The sequence below is a fragment of the Mytilus edulis genome, chromosome 1 (genome assembly GCF_963676685.1).
Source record: "Mytilus edulis chromosome 1, xbMytEdul2.2, whole genome shotgun sequence".
Lineage (NCBI taxonomy): Eukaryota > Metazoa > Mollusca > Bivalvia > Mytilida > Mytilidae > Mytilus > Mytilus edulis.
The window spans coordinates 7792965-7805387 of NC_092344.1; the positions used below are offsets into that span (position 1 = coordinate 7792965).

Genomic DNA, 12423 nt, shown 5'->3' on the forward strand with positions numbered 1-12423 from the left:
CCGTTAATAAATTTTGAAATTAATGAGAAACTAAGGTTTTAACTCCCTCAGGCAAAGTTGACTTTAGATGGATTTGACTAATTTTTTAGGTCCTTTTTGGTAATATAGCTCTTTAAGTGTTTTAGTTCTTTATACATCACTGGCTTTCAAATAATCCGCTTTGAGGGTTTCTGATGAAAGTAAAACCTATAAAATTGCTTCGGACGCTTGAAATTTTTAACGTGTTGTTTTCATTTTTTATTTGCAAATTATTGATATCCTTTACTTGCAGGTTTACAATTGATGATCTGAAGACAGAGAAGATGTTTCTGTTGAACACTGGAGTATCATTATGTGTAGACAATAAACAGGCATGCCTTTATACAGTGGAGATTATGAAAGATATACTGCTGCCAAAACCTTTGTGTAATCTAGAGACTAAAATCTCTTTAGCCAGTAAGTAAATCAGTTGACAATATGTTTGCTCTATATGACCAAATACAAAAGAAGATGTTTGCTACAGTCTGCATACAATTCTATAGAAAATGTATACTTTGTTTAACATTTAAATGTTTACCTTACCTGTAACAATGAAATCTAGGAAAACTGGTACCCTACAAATAGTGAGGAATCCACGGTATACAGTTTGGTAATTTACATGTATTAGAACTTTAATATATAAATATTTATTATGACCTTGCATGTGAAAAACATTTATTTTGGTATAACTTTCATGAAGAAATCAAAATATTATTCAGTCTGCTCACTTCACCATTTTGATAAATAATTAATATTCTTTTTCAGACATCTCCGCAACTGACTTCTTGAAAGATCAAGTAGACCAAGCTCTTGATGCTATGCCAGAATATGTCTCTGATCTGTTCATAGAAGCGACGGGAATCAAACAGTACATGGAAGATCCATCCTGTAGCAGGAGTAGTCCCCCTTACTCTCCATCAACAGATGGCTGGAATAAAGGTAAGTACTTTTTAGGCAGAAGATCCATCCTGTAGCAGGAGTAGTCCCCCTTACTTTCCGTCAACAGATAGATGGCTGGAATAAAGGTAAGTACTTTTTAGGCAGAAGATCCATCCTGTAGCAGGAGTAGTGTCCCTTACTCTCCATCAACAGATGGCTGGAATAAAGGTAAGTTCTTTTTAGGCAGAAGATCCATCCTGTAGCAGGAGTAGTGTCCCTTACTCTCCATCAAAAAATGGCTGGAATAAGATTGATTAAAGATTGATTAAATATTGTACCTTGATAGAAAACAAGCTGTTTTTGTACCTTGATAGAGGTTGAAATAACATGTTTTTTTTACTCAAAAGGAATAAAGCTTCAAGTTAAATCTTTAAAAATGTTATATGCTTTTCTGGCCCTTTAACGAGGGGACTATTTTGCTATTATAGTGGACGAAAATGGGTATAGTGTATAAAACAAAATCCCTACAAACATGACAATATCTAAAGCAAAGAAACATTGCCCTTATTTCTGTTCTTCATTTTTCATGTCAAGACAGGACTATATAAATAAATGAGAGAAATTCCACAAAGTTTTTCCCATGACAAGGTCGGTAGGAAGGATTGTTTTGAAAATTATTTCAGCCACCAGATTAATATTAGGCAGTGAATTGTCCAAAAGTGGTGAGGGATGTCCTTTTCCAAATATTGTAGATATGTGGTAAAATTGGACACGTATAGAACAGGTTATAATTTATATGTAAATATTTGTCTTATACAATTTTGCCTTTTTTCCAGAATGTCCATTAGACATAACACTACCAGAGATACCTAACAACATCCCTGTTACATGCCACATACCAGATTATTGCACAGGTGTAGAATGTTGCGTTGAAATTGAGTTTATAAAGAAGTCCTTTCACTTCTACATACTGTTAGATGGATGTCAGTACCGAATCAAGGCTGGAATAGATCATTTTGGGGTTGATGAAGCCTTCTTTTCATTTGATAGTGGTATGTGTTTTGCCTTATTAGGGCTCAGCATGGATGATGCAGGAGCTCTATAGTTTTCATTTTTTTTAATGCAAAAAATCCCAAAATATGTGTAAAATTTTTTGGATGAATTCTCCCCTTGAATAATAATTTTTCCATAAGAAATTACCTGACATGACACCAAAGAAGATGCCATCTTGGTTGTACAATTTTCATTATTCTGCTTTCACATTGTATCAAATTATAAGTGCTTTGATTCATTCACAGAACATTCAAAATGTCCAACATCACAATTTGTACAATTGAAAAGGTACCAGAACCAGGAAAGAAGAATTTCCAGATTTTGACGATTAAAAAAATAAAAGAAAATTTCACACAGCATGCATTTGTAACATGCAGGTGTGCTTGAGTGACCTATAATTTATTATTTTTACCTCACTTATGATAATTTATATGTGAATGTTATGGCATTTTCAATTTTCAGGTATGGTGAAAAACCTTAAGTTGGGCAACATCATGTTTTTAGAGTGAGTATTATAGATTTAAGTATTTCAAATGGCTGATTAAATCCACTATATATTATTTTAGTAATACCATGAATGACTCATATCGTCGCTGTTATGCAAAAACCTCGTATCTCAATTTTTTGCGGAAATCTTTTTATCGAAGATTTAGAATTAAATATCTATGTTCCACTGTATGCGAGAATATCTGATCTTCTAACCAATCATTAACCCGAATTCTGACATGTGACGAAAAAGTGTAGTCGGATTGGTGAGACATTTTGTTGTGCGATAATATCGTATCTCAAAAGAAAAACACTTTTCACGGCAGCTGACATTATTACAGGTACGGTTTTATCAATTTTAGGTTCTCAAAGCTAATATATTAGCTTAAAAATAATGAAAATACAATATAGGTGCAGACATTTTTGCTCGTCTTGGTAATTGATTGGTTAGAAGATCAGATATTTTCGCATACAGCGGAACATGCATATTAAATTCTAAATAATCGATAACAAGATTTCAGTTTTTACTGCCTGGTGTAAAATTATCAAAACCTGAGATACGAGGTTTTTGCATAACAGCGACGATATGGATGTTACAAAATTAATCCTACATGTGTTAATTTTCATAGTTTTTTGCTTGTTTTCGATTCTATTTATTGCAAAGAAAATGAAAACTTTCCCCAGAGTCAGTTGGGGTTAACCTATCCATTTAAATTTTGCAAACTGTACTGGAAAAAACATTTACATTGTACTTTACTCAGGTCAATCTTAGATTATGCTTGTTGACCATGATAACTACATGATTCTCTGTTTACTTTCAAATTTCTTAGTCATTTTATACTTGTAGTGCTGTTTGTTTTCACTGGTAGCTATATGATTTTATTTTGTTTATAAATGAAGTTTTATGATTTTTTCTGTTGACAAGAAAAACAATTGTTGTTTTTGCTATTCTGTTTCTGTATGTTTCTGTAATTTTATTTTAACAATTCTCTTTCAGTTTTATGGTTATTGATTTACAAGCAGAGAAGAAGTTCATTGTTAGTATGAATGCCAGTGTTTGTTTAGAAGAAGGAGAAGCGTGCGACATAACCCTAGAAATTGTTAAGGACCTATATCTTCCAAAAATTGCTTGCGACTGGAGCATCAGTTTTAATAATTTCTCAGCCTCAGATTTCTTGGCGGAGCAAGGACTTTCTCTCCAAAGCCAATTGACAGATATTGCAGTTAAGCAGATTTTAGAGAAACTTGGTATAGCTGAATACCTACAAGATCCACAGTGTGATATAACCAGTCAAATGTACCAATCTCAGCCAACAGATTCTGTTGGTTGGAGAGATGGTAAGTTTATTTATATGTTTTGCCGTGTTCAAAAGGTGGTTATTATAAGAAATAACTGTGGTTGTGGGTTAATCATACAAACATTGAGAGTTCCAGATGAGCTTTCAAAGGAGAAGTTTCAAAAATAGTAAAAATTATTCAATCCTTTCCAAATTATGTAAATTTAATTGATAAATGAACAATATATATTATACGAAATTTGGGGGATAAAAAGTGGTGCGGATTATACACAAATGCCGACTATACACAGCTGAAAACAGTAGTCTGATCATTCTTGTGTAGAAATGTCATTTTTCTACAATGTTAGCAGTTACATGTGTAGTATTTAGTAAATTAGATATGAGCAATTGTTTTGCCAACATTTGAGCAATGTTATTTGATATATAAACACTACTTTCCTCATTTCAGAATGTCCCGAAGGATTAGGTAATCTAACAGCACTGACTCCATTATCTATAGCCACACCTAAGGGATATGTTGCATCACGTTGCACTTACATGGACTTCTGCTTATATATACCACTACTGAGGAAGTCATTGCATGCTTACTTTGACCTCAATATGTGTGAAAGGTCATTCAAGATTGGTATAGAAAAGCTTGTTATTGATTTGGACTTTCTGACCTACGCCTGGGGTAAGTTTAAACATTACAAATGTCAAGTTTAAGAAGTCTTGCGTTATTATCTACTTGTACAATTTAAAATGGAAACAATACTCTTCATTTGTTTGTTGTTGTATGACAAAGTTATTTTTATTCTGTAGTTTTATTTATAACATGCTAATGAAACAAATAATAAAAATTTAGAAAAATCTTATTTTACAGGACAGAAAGATACTAAAGATTTGTTAGATGCCTATATATTAGAGTAAGTTTTACACATTGATAATAATTGATGTCCTAAAAATAATTGTTTTTGGGTTGAGCTGCTATATAAAAAAAATAATTGTTTTTGGGTTGAGCTGCTATATAAAAATAATAAGGAACAGCTGTATTTTTGTTAAAGACAACTCTAAGATTTATGTCCAATTTTGAAAAAAATTCTGTAGTTTTGGTTTTATAAAAAGTCTTTCCAACCTAACACATCTAAACATCTAAATATAGGTAAAATAAATTATGTAGGTACAAAATATCTCATTGTGGTTAAATAGTACACATACAAGTGCTGCAAAAAGCCCTGAATTAAACAAGAGAAGCAAAAAGAAGTGAACAGAAAGAAGTTTAATATTTTATCGTTTTTTTCCTAGAATTGTGATATTGGGAATTTGTTTTTTACAGTTTTCTTGTTGACTACAATGAATTGGATGAGTATTTCCGTGTAGACCTGAACATGAGTATGTACTTAGACAGAGGTCAACAGTATGTTACCTTTGAACTTTTCAAGAAACAGGTTCTACCAATTCCTGTATGTGACTATGATACAAGTTATGGAGTACCAGGTAATTCTTACGAGATTTTAAAATCTATAGATGAGGAATGATAAAACTATTTACCGTTCAGTAGATCTATATTTCTAAATGTATCAACAAATAAAATGGCATGTATTTAGAGGTGATTGAGGACAGTTTCACAGTTTTTCAATGTACAGTTTAAATGAAAATGTGTTTTCTTTCATTTATACCTATCAATATAGATTAAACTATCTAACCTTCTTCCTGATTGTTCTAAGGGATAAGACAGTTAATTTTTTGGAAGATCATATTTGCTAGAATAATCTGAGTGAGATGAGTGAAAAAGAGTTGTATGAAAGTGTGAATGAAGGTGTTCAAATTTGTCTGAAAGGACCCAGCTGTGATTAGGAAATAAAGAATTTGATTTTTTGAATTTTTGAAATTTGAATTTTATAGTTACTTATATTATTTCTCTTACCATTTTGGATTAGAATACAAATTGAAATTCTTGTTAAATGATACGATAATATTCCAAGAAACAATAATCTACATACTTGTTTTAGGTTTCAACTTAAATAGTTGGTATAATTATCATAACATACCACAAGGGTCACAACTGAACCCTGCTAAGGCATCAAGCTTACTGGAATTCCTGAAAATCGGTGAAATGATGTCTCCCACACAGTGTCAACCATCAGGAATGAACTACAGTCCATCAGTTGGTGGATGGAAAAATGGTAAAAATGATTTCTCCCTGTATTTGTTTGATATATGTATAGTTGAAATAAAAAAGTCGGAAGATACAAAGGGAATAATCAAAACCATAAATAAAAATAATGACCAAATAACAAAAGATAAAAAACAACATCCTACAAAGAAAACAAAGATTTGTTAGCATAAACCCCAAAATGGTGGGTGAACTCTGGTGCGCTTGATGAGTAGGCAGTTCCTGCACCACAAGTGGCACCCATCTCTTATGAACTATGTTTAAAAGGTAAACAAAATAACAGTTTATAATAAAATAGAAAATCTGTTTAGTATGTATTTCTTCATGCAGTTTAGTTTAAACATATTTATTTATAGTGGATTGGGAAACAAGTTTTGCAACTTATATTAATCCCTTTCTCATGCAGTGCATTGCATGGGAAAGAACCTTAATTTCATGTCAGAGTTTAAGCATAATATAAGCATTGCAATTTCAGTTTGCAAATTGAAATGAAAAAAGAAAAATAAACATGAAAGCTTTATAACATATATATTAATATATTCATGATTTTGAATATTTTTACAGTGTGTTCACTTGATGTTCCCATGGCAACACTACATGCATCTTCAGTAGGATCCATTGCTGAAGTGTGTACAGCTGTAGATTTCTGTTCTGATGTTGATTTCCTTGGACGTCCATTCCACACATACATTGATCTAGATCCATGTACAAACATCGGCAAAATTGGCATTGAACGATTTAGTCTCAAATTAGATTTGACTGATGCTACCATTTTTGGTAATTATCATTTTTTATGGAATTCATTCATAATTAAGCTAACAATACTTTTTTAACCTTTGTCCTCTCCTTACTCTCCTCTTAAAAATAAGCATATCTTTGTAATTACTGTAGAAACATTTGTGATCCTAATTTATATTGATGATAAGAATTTACTGAGAGGGAATATTTGAATGCTTTTGATATTGTAGACTGTTTGTAAAATTTTATTATGAAGCTCAGTTATTGTTTGCTATGAGTTTGTTTACAAATCATAAACAAGAAATTGTATCAAATTTTTATTAAATTTGTGGTGTTTCTTTTGTTGCAAATATTTGTCAAGCAAAATGATTGAATATTTGGTATAATTTGCAAAAATAAATGATTTGAATTTTTTTTTTAAAGTTTTTTTTCTGATTTAAAAGTTCTGTTTTTGTTGCAGGTGTGGAGAAAAAGTTTAATTTGAAAGGAGTTGTAAAGTTGACGTAAGTAGAATTTTTATTTATTCAAAACTTTTTAAACCAAAAAAGTTGAATTTAGAGTACTTTTTTTATATCTATTTTTCATTTTTGAGTTTATCACTACTTTGTAGATACACAAAATATAGTGCATTGATCATAACACTTTTTAAACATCCTATCCATGAACATTTTCAGAAATATTAATGAATTATATGCTCAGGTATTCAAGTTATACAGTGATGCTATACTTGTCAAGAAAATTACATAACTTTTGCAAGGTGCAGAAATCTATTATCTGTTCTAAAAATATCAATGATGTCATTGTTTAAGTATCTTTAAAATTTGAGTTATCTTCCTTTGTTCATAATTGTTGAATCAACTACAACCAATGCTTTATTCAATGCAATGTTTAATTTTACTTCCCACTGATAAATTAAAGCAATCTTTGCCCTTCAGTGCTTACAAGCACTTTGATTTATCTATTTGTATAAAAATGTTGGTATTTTACACCATTTTTAGAAATGATACAATTCATATTCTGACTTAGGGTCCCATTGGTCATTGAATTATCAGCATTATGAATTTTTGTCTTACAGATACAAAATAGAAACATTCCCAGTAGAGCGTCAATACAGAGTCAACCTTAAAGTCCAGATATGTTTCAACAGTACGTCAGTATGTGAGATAGAAATGGATGCCTTCACTGATGCTATGATACCGTGGAGACAATGTGCTTGGGATCTGCCATATTCAACATCTGGTAAATTGACTTATATTTTATGTGTCTTTGATGCGATTTACCAAGGAAGTCTTTATTACTTCTTGGAGATATGAAATATAATTCTGCTTCTGTCAAAAATCTTGCTAATTCATTTGATAAGAATAATCCCATATTCTCAGTTAAAATTTTTTTTTTTTTTAGAAGTTTTTTACAGTATGCTTTTAGTACCAAAAACTCATCAGAGAGAAACATGCTTTTTTTCAGACTCCATATTTTCCTGTTTAACACATGTTAACCCTTTCAACGCTATACAAGGCATATGCCGCGATTACGTACGTCGTTCGCCACTACTATTTGCGGCATATGCCGCATGACAATGGATTTTTCATCAGGACTCTTAAACGATTCGGTTTTCATTCGGGTCCTCTCTAATTTTTCCTTGTATGAATCGAGGATATACAAGGTCTCATTTGCGCTTGAAATCCCGGCAATTTTTATAGTAAAATCATGCAGTAGAAGGAAAATAGAAGGAAAATAAAAACAAATATTTTGACAAATGCAAATGGCGGAAATCGGAAACGAAGCTGTAAATATGGAAATATTTCAGCATTTCTATGGCAAAATAGTCCGAGATTACTCTGATGTCCAACGGCTGTTTTGCCAGACAAGCTGGGGGCGTGGGACGTCAGAGCTCGTCCCATATCAAAAAGTGGATATTTGCTCACCCAAAATAGATGCGCTGCTTCATCGCTTCTGGTGCTAATCTCGGACTAATGACGAAACTGACAAGGATTAGTTAAAAGGTTTCTTGTTATCTCAATGTGTTTATTACATTTAATTCGTGTGGGAAATATGATTTGATCGATCATTACGAGACGTAGAAAAAGGGGGAAAAACGGAGGTTGACTGAAAATTTTGAGGACGGAGCCAATTATTTGTGCCACGATTATATAATACGTTGTGTATGGTGCAATACGCTACAGAATTGAGCAACTGGTGTCTTCTATATTATTTAGCAGATAAAACAACAAAATAAATGAAGACTAAAAGTAGTTTTTATTCAAAATTCAACACAAATGTAATAAATTACACCTTTTACCTGTTAATTACCTGAAAATGCAGGTAACCTGATAAAAATTTTACTGAAATAATTGCCTTACATTACAGGTCATGCTCTCCTGAGCATTTTTCATGCAATAACTGTCTCTGTATCTCTTACAATAAAAAAGATACAGCAGTCTGAAAAGGAATATACTGTTCTAATGAATGAACACAAAAAAATGCAGCAGTAGCAGCCATTTTTCTATTTTTTTGTGTAGCGTTGAAAGGGTTCATCACTATACAAAATAACATTGTAATTCATACTTGATTGTCACTATTAAAGATTGAATTATTGTTATAATTTCAGGATTTTCATTGGCTAGTCACCTGACGAGTATTGGTAAAACATCTGGACAGACATTCACTTCACAGGAAAAGACAGATCTGTTTAACTTACTTGGAATAAACTCCTATATTTTGGGAACACCTTGCACAGTGGTTGATTATTCACCAATTGGTGCAGAGAGATGGCAAAAAGGTAATGTTTTAATGCTGTGTTGTAGGAGTGTTTTATTGGTAGGGTTTAGATCTCATGTGAATATAGTAAATAATGCTCATCTTTACTTGACCCTTAGACTGCTGCATTCATTTCTATTGTACTTTTGTGTATTGCTGAATAAAATTTTAATCACTGATGAAATAAACATGTTTACCTACAATTGCTATATCTTTGTAAATATTGAATATTCATCAGTAAAAGTTATATAAAAAAGTATTGTTAGATTCTGTATGTTTTATTTATTTTATTTTTGTGTGAGTCTCTGGTCATTTATTGCCTGTACAGGTGCAAATAGAGGTAAACAAAGGTAAACTTATTTTATTTTATTAAAAAATCCATCAATGTAAAAACTTTACAAAATTTTAAAGTATATTCAAATATATCAAACTTAAAGTTCGGATCTATCGATGTCAGTGATCAATATTGATTCATGGTGGAAAGGCGCAATATGATAAAAATCCTGTTTCATGTCATCCATTTCGAAACATTGTCTCTGGGTTCCCCGTGGTTATTGCTTTAAAATAAAATTGAGAATGGAAATGGGAATGTGTCAAAGAGACAACAACCCGACCAAATAAAAAACAACAGCAGAGGGTCACCAACAGGTCTTTAATGTAGCGAGAAATTCCCGCACCCGGAGGCGTCCTTCAGCTGGCCCCTAAACAAAAGTCTTCTGTTCGCAGTTTTGCTAGAATGTTTCCATTTCCATCTATTATATCTTCTGTTTTCGTCCAAATCCTTTAAAATGTTTGCTGCTGTCACATCGTTATCATTGAAATACTTCTGAACGTGTTGGCCATCACTCCAAACAATATCCGCCATTTTGTCACTTTTTTCATCAAAATTTTTCACTTTCGGTTTCATCGCTTATACCTGTTTAAAGTCAAGAGAACCTTGAAAGAATGCAGATTTTTAAACAATCAGAATCCATACAAGTCTAAACTGCCACAATCTCATGAATATTGACTCCGCCCATTACATGGTAACTGTAAACAAACCAGTTACGGAAACGACAATAGTCGTGCGTAGCAGTAGCGGACTGTTTTATCGGAACGACAATAGTCGCAAGTAGCAGTCTAAGGGTTAAAAGAAAGAATAATTGAAAAATAAGGCAGTTCATTAGTATTTGTTAGTTAGAACCTCATATTCAAATTTCTCCATAGTTCTGTGACACATTGATATTCTTTGCTAATACATACAACTTTTTACTATATATTTTATTGCTTGGAAATTTATTTTTGAAGATAGATATCAAAATAGTTTGAGCAAGGCAAATCATTAGAAATTTTCCCAATTTTTTATAATCTAAACTAAAATTTGACTCCATTTAAATTCTGAATTCTCTATTTTCACTTATCTGATCCAAGATGTTTTTATTTACTTATTGTTAACAAATCAATGTAGAAAGATGATTCAGGCAGTAGATTATTAAGATTCTAATTTAATCCAATTGATAGATTGTGCTGCAGATGTCACCTTGCCAACACTTCCTGCCAATGCAGCCTGTAACATCCATGATAAGTGTACTGCTGTAGATTGTTGTATGTACTCCGACTTCCTTTTCAGATTGTGCAGCAGACGTCACCTTGCCAACACTTCCTGCCAATGCAGCTTGTAACATCCACAATAAGTGTACTGCTGTAGATTGTTGTATGTACTCTGACTTTCTTTTCAGATTGTGCAGCAGACGTCACCTTGCCAACCCTTCCTGCCAATGCAGCTTGTAACATCCACGATAAGTGTACTGCTGTAGATTGTTGTATGTACTCCGACTTCCTTTTCAGATTGTGCAGCAGACGTCACCTTGCCAACACTTCCTGCCAATGCAGCCTGTAACATCCACAATAAGTGTACTGCTGTAGATTGTTGTATGTACTCTGACTTCCTTTTCAGATTGTGCAGCAGACGTCACCTTGCCAACACTTCCTGCCAATGCAGCCTGTAACGTTAATCCACGATAAGTGTACTGCTGTAGATTGTTGTATGTACTCTGACTTCCTTTTCAGATTGTGCAACAGACGTTACCTTGCCAACCCTTCCTGCCAATGCAGCTTGTAACATCCACGATAAGTGTACTGCTGTAGATTGTTGTATGTACTCTGACTTCCTTTTCAGATTGTGCTGCAGATGTCACCTTGCCAACACTTCCTGCCAATGCAGCCTGTAACATCCATGATAAGTGTACTGCTGTAGATTTTTGTATGTACTCTGACTTCCTTTTCAGATTGTGCAGCAGACGTCACCTTGCCAACCCTTCCTGCCAATGCAGCTTGTAACATCCACGATAAGTGTACTGCTGTAGATTGTTGTATGTACTCTGACTTCCTTTTCAGATTGTGCAGCAGACGTCACCTTGCCAACACTTCCTGCCAATGCAGCCTGTAACATCCACGATAAGTGTACTGGTGTAGATTGTTGTATGTACTCTGACTTCCTTTTCAGATTGTGCAGCAGAAGTAACCTTGCCAACCCTTTCTGCTGATGCAGCCTGTAACATCCATGATAAGTGTACTGCTGTAGATTGTTGTATTTACTCTGACTTCCTTTTCAGATTGTACAGCAGACGTCACCTTGCCAACACTTCCTGCCAATGCAGCGTGTAACATCCACGATAAGTGTACTGCTGTAGATTGTTGTATGTACTCTGACTTCCTGCAACAAGGCTTCCATTCCTTTGTTGAACTGGATCCCTGTAATCACAAACTTAAGTTTGGTATAGAAAGGGTATATGAAACAGTAGATCTCAATGGATATGCATTTGGTAAGTTCTTGTGTAGGTAAACTTTTACCAAGTTGCTAATTAGTGATATTTTAGAAAAAAGTTGATATTCTGATATAGTTTTACTAATTTGGTGCCAATTAAGTGACATATTTTTTTTATTGCATTGAATCTTTGAATTTGTGGGTTGCCTTTACCCCCAAATCCTTGAAAATTATTGTCTGCTGAAAAAAGTGATTCAACAGCATTCATATTTGAGCTCTATTCCATTCTGAGC

At 33.1% G+C, this 12423-nt stretch overlaps 2 protein-coding genes across 2 annotated transcripts in view; both read left to right on the forward strand.

The window, feature by feature from the left end:
- LOC139523012 (uncharacterized) overlaps positions 1-992 on the forward strand; it is an 85405-nt gene extending 84413 nt beyond the window's left edge. The window contains exons 58-59 of the mRNA XM_071316736.1: positions 272-435; positions 784-992. Of these exons, the coding sequence (XP_071172837.1) occupies positions 272-435; positions 784-992 (373 nt within the window). The remainder of the gene's footprint in view (positions 1-271; positions 436-783) is intronic.
- A 75-nt stretch (positions 993-1067) lies between these two features.
- The window catches only part of LOC139506806 (uncharacterized), a 117992-nt gene continuing 106636 nt past the window's right edge, over positions 1068-12423 (forward strand). The window contains exons 1-13 of the mRNA XM_071295554.1: positions 1068-1125; positions 1734-1949; positions 2413-2455; positions 3434-3774; positions 4183-4407; positions 4597-4639; positions 5050-5210; positions 5726-5899; positions 6454-6666; positions 7088-7130; positions 7703-7866; positions 9236-9406; positions 11979-12188. Coding sequence (XP_071151655.1) covers positions 2415-2455; positions 3434-3774; positions 4183-4407; positions 4597-4639; positions 5050-5210; positions 5726-5899; positions 6454-6666; positions 7088-7130; positions 7703-7866; positions 9236-9406; positions 11979-12188 — 1786 coding nt within the window. The 5' untranslated portion in view covers positions 1068-1125; positions 1734-1949; positions 2413-2414. The remainder of the gene's footprint in view (positions 1126-1733; positions 1950-2412; positions 2456-3433; positions 3775-4182; positions 4408-4596; positions 4640-5049; positions 5211-5725; positions 5900-6453; positions 6667-7087; positions 7131-7702; positions 7867-9235; positions 9407-11978; positions 12189-12423) is intronic.